Here is a 16,520-nt window from a genome sequence, read left to right as displayed (position 1 = left end):
TTTTACTATCAGGCGGGACGGGAAAGTGTGGGACGCGCAGGGCCGGTATCCATGTCTTGTCTATGCGCACTTTGCAGACTGCAAAACAGATACAATCGTGTGCATGAGGCCTAACCGAGATCTGAAAGGAAGGAGGTGTCCTAGTGTCATAAAGATTACCTCAGCAATGTATACCCCATCAGATCTCGTAAGGGTTAACCATCAGCGCCACAACCATCCTCTGGAGCATTCAGCAGAGGGACAGCCGATGCTCTAAATTCTGTCCAGACCCGTGAGGCCGGTTAATAGGTCTGGAGAAGTGTTTCTTATTAAGTCAATTAGTAAGATAGCAGCGCCCGGCTGGACGTCAGCTTTGAAGTGCTTTGTCACGACACTTGTTCCTAAAACATCACAAGCCGACCCCTCTCCCCCTTGTACATAAACGCTGCTCTTAAACCGGTATACATCCCACGCAAGGAGAGGAGGGGGTCACGTTCCTATATTCTACCCGCCGAGTCATCAGGCATTGAGAAAGCCTAAAAATACACGCAGGTCTCCTGAGCGCTATTACCGTGGGCCAATTACAGGCCTTGCGCAATGTCTGATTACACGGGGACGCTTATATGCAAACGACCGTCCAGTCATCGGCTTCCTCGGGGACACTTACCCCTTCCTGCTTCGTAAATGTGAGCAAAAACAAACAGTGAGTAAGTCTCAGGCTGGGGCAGACGGCTTCGCTCTCACGCTAGACATGCGAGTACATAAACTAGAAAGCGGCCACACAGCGGTGACTCACTCGCTGGTTTCAGCCTCCGATCGGGTTTCCTAAATAGAATTTTTTTTTGTTCACTTCCATGAAAATGATACCATGACAGGCGGACGGAAAACACTGGAAGGGCTGCGGAGTGAAAGCTAGCAGATATATAGGTTTATAAAGGCTCGGGTGGGGGTGAGAAGCCCCTTAAAGGGAAAGTCAACTTTTGGACTCAGATGAGGGCTTTTCAATGAACTAATGTGAGGAAATGACTAGAGACCCTTTATATAGGCTGCGGGGAAGCAACTTCTAATTCTTTTTATGTTCAAAATCAAATGAGTTTAAAAAAAAAAAAAGATATTTTAATCAAAAATGTTCTTCAGGGTATAACCAGACAAGCACAAAAAGAAGAACGACACATACCATGAATAAACCGATGACTGGGTGTCACCACTTCAGGGTGTGTCCCTACACTGCCAGTCTCAGACTGTGTAAGGGCACACTTCTTTCGGAATGGTGACACCCAGTGGTCAATTAATTCTTATATTTCCAAGTGGAATAACAGGGGAACACCACAACGTGTTGCTCCCGACTGTGTTGAAATTGTAATACAGCTTATTCATTGGAGTGAGGGTTTGCTGAAATTCAGTTTGGAGCCTGCATGAAGGTGGTTTTGGGCTGGAAAAACAAAGAAGCAGTGGATCCCCTCATTCTCAATACTAATGGACGACTGTCACTGGAAGAACTTATTGAATTTAATGGGCACCGCATTTACTAATAAAATTAGACCCACCTGCTTCCATCAGGATTTCCACCACCACCTACGTTAAGTGGCTCCAACCCCCCCTCCCCCACTTCCACCTCAGAATCATCATCTTGCAGCACCAGCCATCAGTCAGTAGCTGGAAGCAGTGTAGCACTGAAGTGGGGAAGCGGCAACAGGCCGTGCCGAAGCCGATATGCTTAGGTGACAAACCGCACACCGCCGCAGAGCTGTGGCAGGGGATAAGGGACCAGACTGAGCTCTCACCACTCAACCTAGAACCAGGCATGGTTGTGTCTGATAATGGCCATAATATGGTGGCGGCTTTGGAGCTCGGCAGCTCACACACATCCCATGCGTAGCTGACGTCTTAAACTCAAAACCTACCCCAATTTGCCTTAGCTACTGGTGAAGGTGCACCGTGTGTGCCCATTTCCGAAAGGCATCGCCAGCTTCAGCCGGTCTGTCAACGCTGCAGCAGTGCTGGAAATTGCTAGCTCACCGGCTGTTGTGCGACGTGAGCACGCGCTGGAACTCCACGTTCCACATGTTGGCCAGGGGGGGGAGGGGGAGGAGGAGGAGGAGGAGGAGGAGATGGTTGCCTCTGCTACAGAGGGTAGTACCCATGGAAGTTTAATTCCATCTGTCCAGCATGAATGGGCAGAAGAGGATGAGGAGATTGAGAGTTATCCTCCTGATGATGACCGCAAAGTCTTGTCTGTTGGGACTCACACACATGGCTGACTTTATGTTAAGCTGCATTTCCCGTGACCCTCGCGTTATACGCATTTTGGCCAACACAGATTACTGGTTGCTCATCCTTCTCGACCCCCGCTACAAAGAGAACTTCTCATCTCTCATTCTTGTGGTGGAGAGGACGAGCAAAAACGGTGCAATACCAGAAGGTCCTTGTGGAAAAATTGCTACAAAAATTTCCAGCTGACAACGCTGGCTGCAGAGTCCGTACTTCCTTGAGCAACTGAGGAGGGGAGACGAGGGGAAGACACAGCAGTTCCAACAGAGGCAGGGCAACACTCTCCAAGGCCTGGGACAGTTTCATGACACCCCGCCAGCAACCTCACCCTGATGCAAGGGAAACATTTTTGGAAGATGGTGAAGGAGTACGTAGCAGACCGTGTCAGGGTCCTCAGTGATCACTCTGTGTGTTACAACTACTGGGCGTCCAAGCTGGACACATGGTATGAAATGGCGCTCTACACCTTGGAGGTGCTGGCCTGCCCGGCAACCAGTGTTTTGTCAGAGCGGGTATTTAGTGCTGCTGGGAGCATAATAACTGATCAGCGCATCCACCTGTCAACTGAAAATGCTGACAGGTTGATTGTTATAAAAATGAACAAGGCCTGGATTGCCTCTGACTTCTCTACTCCACCAGAGGCAAGCAGCTGAACATAAAGGCACTTTAAATGTGTTTTTTTTATAATGTATTGATTACACTGTATTCCCATGCACCCCTTCCACCACTAAAAAGAGTATATGGTTCAATCTTTTTCTTGTCCTCCTCCTCTTCCATCAAATCAACATGCTTATTAGTCTGCCCTCGCTCCTATAGTTGTAGAGGGTCAGCTCACCTGCAGGCCATCGCATATGTTTTACAGGGTCAGCTCAGCAGCAGACCCTCACCCTTATTAATGTTTTTGAGGGTCACCAGCAGCCCATTAATCATAAATTTTCAAGGCTGTGTATGATGTCCTCCTTTATGTGTAATAAAGGGGGTATTGGAGTGCCGGTTCCTTGTAATTCTTGGCAGCCCTTTCCCTTAGTGCATAGGCTTTATGAGTGTAGGAGTCCCACTACCTGAGCAATTGTACCACAATGTGAATAAGGCCCTCCTTTATGTGATCTACAGGTTGTATCGGAGTGCCTCTTCCTTGTAATTTTTGGCAGCACTTGCACTTTATATAAAAGTAAATATACAGGACAGAATGTTTCCTAACAATTTTTCCTCTAAAATCGATTTTATCTTCGGTTTCGTCCGTATTATTGTCAGTCTGTAAAAGTGGCGTACTACTCGGACAACATCGTTCCCAGCAGCGACCTGGGAGTCCAAGATGCATCCAGACATCCTCCCCATGCTGCTCCCGAACTATTTCATTGGTGTTTCCATCAACTTCTGACCTTTTCCAATGAACCAGACACCACCCCCTCTTCAGAGCAGGGGGTGCCTGGTTTAATGCTCTATGTTTCTATAAAACTGCTACAAGAGGACATAGTTTTAAATTAGAGGGGCAAAGGTTTAAAAGTAATATCAGGAAGTATTACTTTACTGAGAGAGTAGTGGATGCATGGAATAGCCTTCCTGCAGAAGTGGTAGCTGCAAATACAGTGAAGGAGTTTAAGCATGCATGGGATAGGCATAAGGCCATCCTTCATATAAGATAGGGCCAGGGGCTATTCATAGTATTCAGTATATTGGGCAGACTAGATGGGCCAAATGGTTCTTAGCTGCCGACACATTCTATGTTTCTCCCATTGACTTCCATTGTGCTCGGTAGAGCACCCAAGCATCTCGAGGTGTTCGACCCGAGCACTTTGGTACTCGATCAATCTAACGGAGCCCATTATAGTCTATGGGGTCCTTAGGTTCCGTTCGGCTCAGTTATGTGCTGAATCCGTCCTGTTTTCCTGCTCCTAAACGGAGCAGAAGGGAAAGGCTGTACGGCGATGTGAACGAAGCCCAAGGTGTATTGCGACTGTAAGTAGCTGGTTACATGTCTGACAATACAGTAGTTTTAATCAGCTGTCTGTTACCAATGGCAACCAGCAGAATTCTGATTAATAAATTAAAGGATTATTTTAATCTTAACACACATGAATGGAGAAACTTCAAGAAATAGCATCAAATTGTTACAAAAACAGGAAAGCAATATATTTGTCGAAAGTTCACCTAAATCTCAAACATAGAACTAAATGTTAAACAAGTCACGTTACATCATGAGCGCTTTTATTTCTCCCTCTTCCAGCAACACCTTTAAAATGAGAGCCATCACTGCGGTGGACATTACGACCAAAAGACCAAACCAGGTCAACACATCAATAGAGAAAGGGGCAGCATGAGGTTACCATCGCAGGAACATCCTACTGGATTGTGACCAATGTGTCCTCACAATCAGGGGTGGGGGGTCTGTACAGTAAAGATGGTACCTGAAGAGCTGATTTATGAGAGGTAAAGTTTTCAGTGTGACTCCCTTCATGAGGAAGTAATGTAGGAGACCAAACAGTGCACGATAAGAAGCACGAATATCGGAAAAGGGAATTTAGTTTAAAAAAAAATAAAAAAAAAATTAAATATATGTCCCTTAAGCCTCATGCACACATCCATATCCTCAAATCACAGATCCTGGCCCAGCGCATGCTGACATTTCTTATTTAACTCCTGTAGAAATGCCCCATCCTTGTTCGTTTTTCAAACATGTTCCATCTTTTTTGACTCCACTAAAATGAATGGTTGTATTCTGGAATACGTTGAAATTTGAGCAGTGCATTACTGCATCAGAGATTTAAAGAATTATCCATAGGCTGATGGAAAAAAAAAAAAATCTACAGCGTAAATGGACGTTTGGTGCGCAGCGTGTCATTTTCTACTGCTGACTTCACCCTTTGCAAAGCAGATGGTGAAATCTGGAGCACTGGTCCTGTCAATTCCATACCATTTGTTGCAGAATTTGCTGCTGTGGAATTCAGGCAAATGCATTGTATATTTTGCAAATCAGACCCACCCAGTGTGGACGCAGCCCTGAGTTTGTCTGTCATATAGGACAGTGATGGAGACCTCTCCTGATGCAAGCTGCCGCCCAGAAAGACACAACACATCCTCTTTTCCCTAAACATGTCATATAGTATAAGGCTAGGTGCCCATACTGCACCATCCAGACGTCACCTAGATGTAAAACTCCGAGAGCTTTATTTACACTGTGCAGTTCAAACTGTGGTAGAGTCCCCCCTACAACCTCACGGAAATTCATGCCAGGAATAACACACGGACCAACAGAGTCAACTTTAGGTACTAAAGGGTTTGGAAGAGGAATCAATTCCAAAACTGAAACCCACACCTAAAATATCATGTGGCGAGAGAAGTCCCTGAGAGACTGCAGGAGACAACTCTGGGTAACAGATCTAATGCGCGCTCCCTACTTCAGACACACGGCAATTCCTGAAAAGTCCTAATGACAAGTGAATGGTGAGCGGCTGTATAATTAAAACAACTGCGTGCAGTCCGACCCTGCTCCTCGCAGAATACAACATATCCTCCGATATCGGATTAGGTCATGGGGAAAGTATGAGAAACAGATAAGGGATTGAGAATTTAATAAAAGCAGATATGCTGCTTCTTAATACAGTCTATATATCAAACTGCAAAAGGCTACAGCAAATACGGCTTATTGAAATGGTGTAATTAAAGGGCATCTGCAGAGCAGGACATTGCGCAGCCAGATTTATAGTGGACCCCTCCGCAGTGTACAGGACGCTCACATCTGGCTCCATGAAATATATTTACTGCCAACGACCTATTTTATTAAAAATCAAACCACCAACTGATTCGTCTAGGAGAACCCTCCACTACCGTGTGTGGATCTCTCCTCCTCCCAATCTGTAACAACTGCTGGAATTTAGGGAATCAGATGCTGCAATGGTAGCATTTGGACCAAACTGTGCATACCTGATCCCTAAAAGCAGGTCCTGAACCCACAGTTTGCAGATGTGTATCTATTATGGGAGGTGTGGAAACCGCACTCGGACCCCCACTGAACATTTGCGGCTTGTCCTAATATAAAGTATTTAAATGGGAACCTGTCACCTAAAAAAACGCCTACCAAAACCGCCAGCACTACCTTAAAGTAGCCAGCAGTATGTTCCAATAGATCATTTTCTTCCTCCGGCCAGTTGCACCAAAATCTTGAAAAACGAACTTTAATCCCCTGCACGCGCTATGTAACAGCAGAGATTGAAGTCAGGGCGGCAGCAGCCTCCTCGCTTCAAGTCCAGCTAAGCCTTACGGTATTGCGCAGTGACAAGGAGCGCACCACGCATGCGCGAGATTTGCACGATCCCAGCCTCTCAGCAGGATGTCAATCACAGTGAAGGGAGGCCGGGTAAGGGACGGGCTTAGCTTGACGAAGTGAGGGGGCCGCTGTCCCCTTGACTTCAATCTCTGCCGTTACATAGCACATGCAGGGGGATTAAAGTTCGTTTTTTCCAGATTTTGGTGCATCTGGCCGGAGGAAGAAACGGATCTTTAGGAACATACTGCTGGCTACTTTAAGGTAATGCTGGCGGTTTGGAAGGCGTTTTTTTTTTTTAGGTGACAGGTTCCCTTTAAGATCCCAATACATGTAAGGGATCCCACTGTCAGGTAACTATCTTATATGCAGTGTGGTCTCTTCTCCCTTGATAGATGTTGAGGGAAAGAATGAATATGTGAGACCCCAATACTTCTGGAAAAGGAGATTAGCAGCGGCTTATTCTCCGCTCACTACTGGTGACACATGCATGCTCAGCCAAACCTAGTGTGCTTGTGTAGCTGGGAGGAATAGCTGCTAGACAAGCTAGTGTTTGCCTGACAGCTACTGAAGGAATATGGGGACACATCTACACTTCTTATCTTTGTAGTACAGCCAAATACCATCTTCTGTCCCCCGTAATCAGCTACTGATCAGTCATAACTTACTTGATGCTGATACACTGATGGATGCGGCAGAAGGTCTCAAAGATAAAAAGCCGGGCATTTTCAATGAAATCTTCCAGACATGCCACAAGGAAGAAGTCGTTCACAAGCACCTAGGAATAAGACAGCGAGTGTTAGTAAGGATCTGAGGGAGAAAGTGAAAACCTGCACAAGTGTTAGGCCTTGGGGTGCCGGCACACAGTGCGGTTCTGACATGCATTCAGGATGCAGTTTTCAATTTAGCCAGCCGGTGTTCTGCATCGTGGGAATGATTGAAGTAATGTCAGCTTGCTACAAAACTGCATCGTGAATGCATGTCAGAACTGCACTGTGTGCCAGCACCCTTAGGCTACTTTCACACTTGCAGCAGGACGGATCCGACAGGCTGTTCACCCTGTCGGATCTGTCCTTCCGCTGTTTCGCCGCTCCGCCCCCATTGACTATAATCAGAGGCCGCCGGACTAAAAAGTCGGACATGCAGGACTATTAGTCCGGCGGCCTTTCGCCGTGCACTGCCGTACTGCGCTGGAGCGCCGCCCCCATTATAGTCAATAGGGACGGAGCGGCTGTCCTGCAGCAGCGGAAGGATGGATCCGACAGGGTGCAAAGCCTGTCGGATCCGTCCTGCTGCAAGTGTGAAAGTACCCTTATTCACACAGTCAGTGTTCGTTCTATGATTTCCATCAGTGATTTTGAGCCAAAACCAGATGCGGCTCCAAACACAGAACAGGTGCAGATCTGTCCCTTCTACCTTATGTCTGTGGAGGCTCCAATCCTGGTTTTGGCTCACAATCACTGATGGAAATCACTGACGTGTGAGTAGGGCTCAGGCGCTTCTCTGTATTACAGCTTCTAGGTCCCCATTGAACGAATTACATACTAGAGCCCCCCACAGAGCATGGTACAGAGGATCCTTCCTTTCTTTGATAGGCACGTTCTGTTCCCCAGCACTATTTGCTACTGCAACCTATAACGCGGACTTTGTGACCTCCACTGCATCTTTAAGCCATTTTAATGAAATAAGATATATCCTAATAAAGATCAATTTATATATAAAAAAAAATAAAAAAAATCCTCTATTCTATTACATTTACTACCGTGATTAGCCCAGAAGAAAAGATCTATGTATCTGCCAGATCTCCTGGGCCGACCAAGACTCCCCCTGAACTGAATGCATCACAGTGTTTAAGGAGTCAGTCGGTTCTTTTCTGATCACGGATCTCGTCTTGCACTCACAGTTCAGTACAAAAGATCAGTCATCAGATATGAACACTCTGATACAGTCCGTTCAGGGGAGCCATGGTCAGGCCTGGGATGGTCATGTGCATGAGGCATTAGTAGGCTTTTCATACAGCAAGACAAGGTGGCACCCGTCAGTCCTTTGTGAATACCTCCATCTACACATTATATAGTACATGTATCCTTGTCCACAGGATGACAATACCTATTAGTTCGGTGGGGGTCCTACCACTGATCATGAAAACAGGTGCCTCGAACGCATCAGAGTCCCCTCAAAATGAATGGAGAGGCAGGTCGAGCATGCACAGTGCCACGCCATTCATCTCTACAGGGAGTTGCGGAGACAGCCGATCAAAAGTTTTTTTTCAGTTTTTTTTTTTTCAAAGTACAGAGACACTTAAGCTCATGTCCTACCAAAGCGCGGCGTGTTGTCCTATCTAGCAAGCCTCCATTCCACAATCCGCTGGAAGTCATGCTACATGTAAACTTTCAGGGTTACTTATTCTCAGAGGAAGCTGCAAACCAGGAAGGTTCATCCATCATAAGAGGATGTGTTCTACATGTTAGCGAGGTACAAGAAGAAGAGGGACGCTCAGAAATAAATGCAAAACACTTTCAGATGTGACTCGTGCACTTCGCTTCTCTTCAGCTCTCCGTGGGGATTACAGGCCGACATGGGTTACTAGGGCTGGGTACAGAGAACGGCACAGACGTGGGACTGACCTGCTCCCGCACACAGGCTTCTTGGACGAGTCATACAAACAACCTCCATGTTTGTGACTAACCATTCGCAATGCTGCACGTATCTATCGGGTGAGTCGCCGACATTACTAAGTTCGTTACAAGTTCTCCACTTCAGTGACTTCCTAATTAGCAGTAATTTGTGCAGCTGATTTATAATGACATTTTACTGCGCAGAATGACGATTTGCTTCCTTCCGCAATCGATCACCGTTACAAGCACGCCTGCTGGGCTGAATGGCTTTGTCGGCAACATGAAAGCAGCAGGGCAATCAGGACACCTATATACGAGGCTGGATCCTCCCCGTGTGACTGTACACAAGGCAGCAGATGCTCGCTGGGCCTGTAAACTAATCTAAGGACGTATGTTTCAGATTACCGCTACTGGATACACGTGTAACGCTGGCTCATGCACCCAATGTACTGCAGCGGGTAGCAGTTAATAGTTATCTTGTGTCTGTTTTTTAAAGGGAATCTCACCTCAGGCAAGAGCACAGTTATACACGTACAGAATCTGCCGCCGACTCCAGATCAGTGATTGCTATGTCGATATGAACCCCCATAACCCTGCAAACTAGCCATGAAATGCACTGATAGGACTTCTGGGCACGCACACATAATAGAGAGGACTCCTGAAGAAGTCCCCTCAATGCATTCCACAGCCGGTTTGAGCATAGTGGGGGGAATGGGAGCCACATACAAACTACTGATCTATACATGGGATCGTGTACTTAAAGGGGTTGTCTCACTGCACCAAATTGCATTTACTATGTAGACAAAGTTAATACAAGGCACTTACTAATGTATTGTGATTGTCCATTGGTGAAGTGAGAGATCCCCTTTTACAACCACCCTGTAGTCCAGCGCTTGTTCACTATAGCCTCTCTGCTGGCCAGGAGTGCGCCATAGGCCATCGCTTTTTCCTACAGTGTCCAAGCACAACCACCACGGCTGGGATTGAATGGTGGTCATAACCCCTGGAAACTAACAGTGTATAATGTGATGGAAAATATATCCAGCCAGCACAGGAAGCAATATGGAGAATCACAATACATTAGTAAGTGCCTTGTATTAACTTTCTCTACATAGTAAATGCCATTTGCTGAAGTGAGAGAACCCCTTTAATTGGGCTTAACGAAGGTAACAGGTCCGTGTCTATAGTCATCCATGGACTATAGTAAACTACAAATCAGCCTGTAATGATCTGGATGATTAGACTAAAGTGTGCAGAGAAATTAAGGGGATCCGCAAGCTACTGAAAACTCAGACATTGTCAGGAGAATCAATGGTCATTCCAGCCCTGCTGTCACGCCTCAGGTCAGCGGAGTCCATTTTGTATAGACGGAAACCGAAGTCAACCAGCTTTTCCAGTAACAAATATATATTTAAATGTAGCAGCTGTCATGCACTATATTCCCTCTTAGGGCTCATGCACAGGACCGTGTGCCCTCCGAGATATACAGTCCGTGAGTGGGCCATATGTCCCGGAGCATGTTAAAAAGCATTAATTGACTCTGGTGTGCCACAAATTTTTCCACTTTGATACGAGACGATCCATCGTCCTCCGTGGGCACCCAATACCATATAGGGTGTGCGGATCTCATCATCCCCCTAATATGTCCCGGAGCGGCATACATCGTGTGCACAGCATCATAGGTTACTACTCCTGTGCACATGATGTATGCCGCTCCGGCACATATGGCCCGCTCACGGACCGTATGCCTCGTAGGGCATACGGTCGTGTGCATGAGCCCTTAGGGTGCATTCACATGACCATATGTATTTTGCAGTCTGCAAAATGTGGATGACATACTTGTGAATCCCATGCTGAATCAGTTTCTTTGGAGTATCAATTGTAACAAGGCCTCTTCTTGTCCGCAAAACGGACAAGTACAGGACATGTTCTCTCTTTTGTGGGACTGTGGAATGGACATATGGAGGCGGACTGCACACGGAGTGCTGCTTGCATATTTTGCGGACCCACTGAAATAAATGGGTCCGCATCCAATCCACAAAAAATGCAGACTGAATGAGGACCAAAAATACTGTTATGTGAATGAGGCCTAAGGCCTAGTTCATGCTTCTTTTTTGGGTCAGCGATTGTGAGCCAAGCCCACTGGAACAATCACCGACGTGTGGACTAGGCCTATCGACTAGCCTATGACAGTAATCCAATACTTTATGGTACTGAATTTATAGTTTAGCATCCATCACATGCAGACGCTCGGATCCATCATAGTAGCCGCGGGTAATCACTTACTGACTCGCACTCTCTTAGCTTCTTCTGTGCTCCGTCAAAGTCAAAATTAACATATAAACACTCCACAAACTCTGTGATGGGATCCTTGTAGGTGTAAGATTCCTGTAGAAATTAAACAAAATAGGTAAATATAAGCAGTACTCTTGCACTTCTCATAAAAGGCGGCCCTATACAACCACCAGAATCTGGAAAAAATATGTATTCCCAAAACACAGGTTATCCACCATCTCATGCATCTAAACCTGTATGATGTGCATATGGAATTTCAGATTGATGGAGGAGTGCTGCTGTGCGAAAATCTAATTCACCATTGGACTTACTGCTTGTCAGAGCCTGTATGGGGAGAGTGAAGGCTGAAACGTGGCGACCGCCAGCACTACATCCGCTCTTTCCCTGCGGCTTCTTTGCGACTACCTCCTGCTTACCAGGGAAGACCCTTAGCTCACAGGTGTTAATGAGGATTCTTCTAATTACATTTACAGTGGAACTCCTTTTAATGGGGGCATCTCATGAAACCAATGCAGCAGCGGTGGACTTCTCTCACCCTTAGCAATCAGTTCTCAACAGGGCTGTCCTCACTTATGTTTTCCCTCAGTGGATGTAAAGCATTGAAAGTGTTGTCCTGGATTATTAGAATAAAAAAAAAAAAAGCCTTATTGCTTCCAAAAACATCCCGGTGTCAGTCCATGGGTTACGGTATATCTGGTATTGCAGCTCAGCTACCCTGAAGTGAATAGGGCAGAGGTGCATTTCCTTCTGCCTCAATCTGTGTACAGATGTGGTGCTGTTTTTTGTAACATAGCAGCCACGTATCTAATCTCCGGCATCCCCTTAAATACCCCTCCAATAGTAGTGCATGTTCTGGTGGGCTCATTTCTGATGGGTGCTTTGCTTTCATCCCTTAGGCCTCTTTCACACGAGCGTGTCCAGATGTGTTGCGGCAAACCCGCGCGAGTAGGTACGCAATTGCAGTCAGTTTTGACTGCGATTGCGTTCAGTTTTTATCGCACAGGTGCAATGCTGGTGATGGATCATGTGATGGACCATGTGATGAGCGTAGTGACGTCATCAAAAGGTCCTATTCCTCACAGATGAAGACAGAAGAGATGCCAGCTGCGCGAACAAGTGGATTAAGGTGAGTTAAATTATTATTATTTATTTTTTTAACCCCTCCAGCCCTATTGTACTATGCATTCTGTTTTAAGAATGCTATTTTCCCTTGTAACCATGTTATAAGGGAAAATAATAATGATGAGGGTCCCTATCCGATCGTCTCCTAGCAACGGTGCGTGAAAAATCGCACCGCATCCGCACTTGCTTGCGATTTTCACGCAACCCCATTCACTTCTATGGGGCTCGCGGTGCGTGAAAAACGCACAAAATAGAGCTTGAAAATCACCGCTCATGTGCACAGCCCCGTAGAAATGAATGGGTCCGGATTCAGTGCGGGGTGCAATGCATTCACTTCACGCATTGCACCCCGCGCAGGAAAACTCGCCCGTGTGAAAGGGGCCTTAAAGCTGTGCTGTGACCGGCTGATGAGGCCACTGCCGCCAGTTCTTCTTGATTTGATAAATGAACGCACAGGCGACGGCTCTTACCTGCTGGATCACTTTCACCAAATCTTTCAGGACTTGCCGTCTCTTCCGGACATCTTTGTTGGTGATGACTGCGGTGGTGAGGTATCGGAGAATATGTGGGCACATGGTCTGAATGGAATTCAGGTATCTAAAGGGGTTTAAAAAAAAAATAAAAGAAGCAGGTTCTCTTTAATGGCTCTGTTCTCCGAATACAGGATGGAAGGTAATGATTATTAGCCTACTTTCCTGATAAACTGAATCTCTCTATTTGACATTACAGGAGGCAGTGGACAAACCGATACCCACTACCAAGGGGCAGGCTTGGTTTCGTCTCTTGTGCTCCCTCAGTCAGTACAGGGATATAAGCACCAAAAGTTATTAAAGGATGTATTACCATCTTATAAAAAGTGACGCCATCACAGGTCCCACGGCTTCTTTTAGTCTTACTTCCCCCCCCCCCCCATATAGAGAAGTCTATAGGAAAATGTCAAAATGCCATCACAATGCATCACTTTATAAGATGAGCATACCCCTTCACCAATTACAATAAAACACTGACGAGAACAATTTCATGCACTAGGACAACAAGTATAATGTTTATCCTAAAAATAAAAGCCAAATGTGACCCGATGCCTTTCGGTAGCACATGGACATCTGTAGAAGTAGGCTCTCTTTTCTCGCTCAGACAGGGGAAAAAAAATTAATGGCAAACAGATGTTTCGTGGCATGCACTTTGATGTGCAGCTGTAATATCTGGCTGGTGCGAGCACCATGCAAATATTCCTCCTGGTCAGGTAAAAGATACGGTAAATCCCAGTTACCTCTCCTATACCACGATGGAAAGTACATACAGCGCTCAGCACAGAGTATACCACAAGCAGGCGCAGCTATAGGACAGCACTATGCAAGGATTTCAGGCGAAGTTATTCCCAATTCGAGACACAGATTTGTACCCCCCCCCCAACAGGGGTCCACCGAATGATCGCTGGGGCAGCAGCCATCCCTTCTGACTCCCCCATACACAGTCTCTGTTCGGTCATACATGTATGTGCTTTCAATGGGGAAGGTAAAAGGCGGCGATTTATCACCCAGGAGAACAAAAAGGATCAGGTGAAAATAACTCAGTTCACCCGACCCTTCTCTCCTTTCAACATCTGGATAAACCATATGTAATAAGCTCCCCCTAGTGGTGGCTTCAGACAGCCAGCATGTTACCATTTCACAGACTATGCAGGGGATGAATTTGATCACAAAAGATACTAAGAAATTAATTGGCCCAGAATTTCAAGCAGATGGTATGCAGGGGCGAACGTTTATTTCTGGTCCTGCAGCTCAGCCCCAAAACCATTCACATAAAACAGGCTGGAGTGCAAAACCGGCCTGTGGACAAGGGTGGCCGCACCTGCGCTATGGAAAGGGCTGTCGGGAGAGGCTGGGAAAAGCCATAGTGTAAAAACACTAAGACGGAAGGGGAATGAATACCTATTTACCAGCATGACACATCTGCAGCAGGCAGGATGGCTGCTGAGATTAAACCTGATGGCCGTGCATGTGGCCGATCAGTCAGACAAGATGTGAGAATGTTACGAAGCTCCCGCATATTCGCGTTTAACATCCTTTATAATCAGTCGCTGTTAATCAGGGCCTTATCCACGGCCCGGAGGCAGAAGGATAGATCTGCACATTTGGTAGCAGTTACAGGACCAGGCTTGTGAAACAGCATATGCACTTCCAGCGTTCAGATAGCCGATTTACAGCCATTCATCTAGAACTTTAATGGAGACATTTAGACAGGAGAGACTGTATTCTGGACTGGGACAGACGATTGACTTTTACAGTCCTAAGCAGTCAGCGCGGTCTTCAGGAGATGCATGGTGAAGAACAGGAAGCAAGCTCCACATATGGGTCCGACCACAGGATCTGCAAACCTGGCAAAGGTCTAGCACTTTACGTAGTATTACGTGCAGACACATTACAACCCACACCCAGACCCTCCATCATCCTCGCAGAGCTCAAGCAAGCATTGCAGCCTCTCCACATGGGTCACGAGGTACTGAGCGGCAGATGTGCAGGACACTGCAGCGTCATCCCGCTGTCAACCTCTACATGTCAGAACGGAACCTAAACGAAATGGCATATGTTTCCACCTTCGAGAGGTGACACTGAAGAACCATCCTTAGCTGGACTGCCACTTTCTCCTCATTGCAGTCCGTGGCATGAAGATGCACGGGTTTACGGATGTGTCTGGTACTGCAGTCCAAAGCATTCGCATGAAGAATGGGTTGCAGAAAGGGGTGCACCACTGCCCCTTCATCCTGCAGATCAGTGGGACCTTGACAGATCTTAGATTAATGGCTTAACCTTAGGACAGGCCATCAACGCAACATAACGGAAAACTATTTCACTAGTCTCTTAAAGAGATAACGGAATCACAAAATGCAGTGTAAATTCGCAAGCCGCACGTTATAGAGCGGGAGGAGCTGAGTAGATTGATATATAGTAAAGTGTAAAACCTGTAGTTTACACACTTACATCTCAACTTATTCTAACTTAAATGGGTTGTGCCATCTCGGACTTTGCTGGCATAATCGATATGATGTGCCAAAGTCCAATAGGTGCGAGTCTCAGAATTGGCTCCTGAAAGTGAAGAGTGCACCACGCATATGAGGCGTTCCCTCTAGCCATTACCATAGGAGCACCCTCGGATATTTTCAAAGTCCCATAGAAATGAGGGGCGGATGCGCAACTGCTCTCCACTCACTTTGGGGGCCCTGCTCTGGAGAGGTGTGGGTCTCAGAGGCAGATCCTTGTGATATGCCACCAATAATAGAGAGACAACCCCTCTCAGTACATGAGGTGGGTGGGTTATCATCAGTGACTGACAGCTATCTCTATACACACTTAGCCTACATGCACACAAACGTTTGTGCTTTGGAGGTACGCAAACTGCGGATCCGCAAAAAAAAAAAAAAGACGTCCGTATGGCATCCTTTTTTTGGCGGATCCATTCTAACAATGCCTATCCTTGTCCACAAAACGGACAAGAATGGGACATGTTCTATTTTTTTTTTTGCGGGGCTACAGTACAGAGCAACTGATGCGGACAGCACACGGAGTGCTGTCCGCATCTTTTGCGGCCCCATTGAAGTGAATGCGGCTCAAATGTGGAACCAAGCTTTGCACACTCTTGGCATTCTCCTGATGAGCTTCAAGAGGTAGTCACCTGAAATGGTTTTCACTTCACAGGTGTGTCCTGTCAGGTTTAATAAGTGTGATTTCTTGCCTTATAAATGGGGTTGGGACCATCAGTTGAGTTCTGGAGAAGTCAGGTGGATACACAGCTGATAGTCCTACTGAATAGACTGTTAGAATTTGTATTATGGCAAGAAAAAAGCAGCTAAGTAAAGAAAAACGAGTGGCCATCATTACTTTAAGAAATGAAGGTCAGTCAGTCCTGAAAAAGTTGGGAAAACTTTGAAAGTGTCCCCAAGTGCAGTCACAAAAACCATCAAGCGCTACAAA

The 16,520-nt window shown here is 46.3% G+C and overlaps 1 protein-coding gene across 1 annotated transcript in view; it reads right to left on the bottom strand.

Annotated features, from left to right (window-relative positions):
• The window catches only part of EIF3E (eukaryotic translation initiation factor 3 subunit E), a 45,435-nt gene that overhangs the window by 5,400 nt on the left and 23,515 nt on the right, over nucleotides 1-16,520 (bottom strand). The window contains exons 8-10 of the mRNA XM_044293306.1: nucleotides 13,020-13,146; nucleotides 11,419-11,520; nucleotides 7,183-7,292 (exon numbers count right to left, since the gene is read on the bottom strand). Of these exons, the coding sequence (XP_044149241.1) occupies nucleotides 7,183-7,292; nucleotides 11,419-11,520; nucleotides 13,020-13,146 (339 nt within the window). The remainder of the gene's footprint in view (nucleotides 1-7,182; nucleotides 7,293-11,418; nucleotides 11,521-13,019; nucleotides 13,147-16,520) is intronic.

This window comes from Bufo gargarizans, chromosome 5 (assembly GCF_014858855.1).
Source record: "Bufo gargarizans isolate SCDJY-AF-19 chromosome 5, ASM1485885v1, whole genome shotgun sequence".
Lineage (NCBI taxonomy): Eukaryota > Metazoa > Chordata > Amphibia > Anura > Bufonidae > Bufo > Bufo gargarizans.
This window is presented reverse-complemented; position numbering and strand designations above follow the sequence as displayed.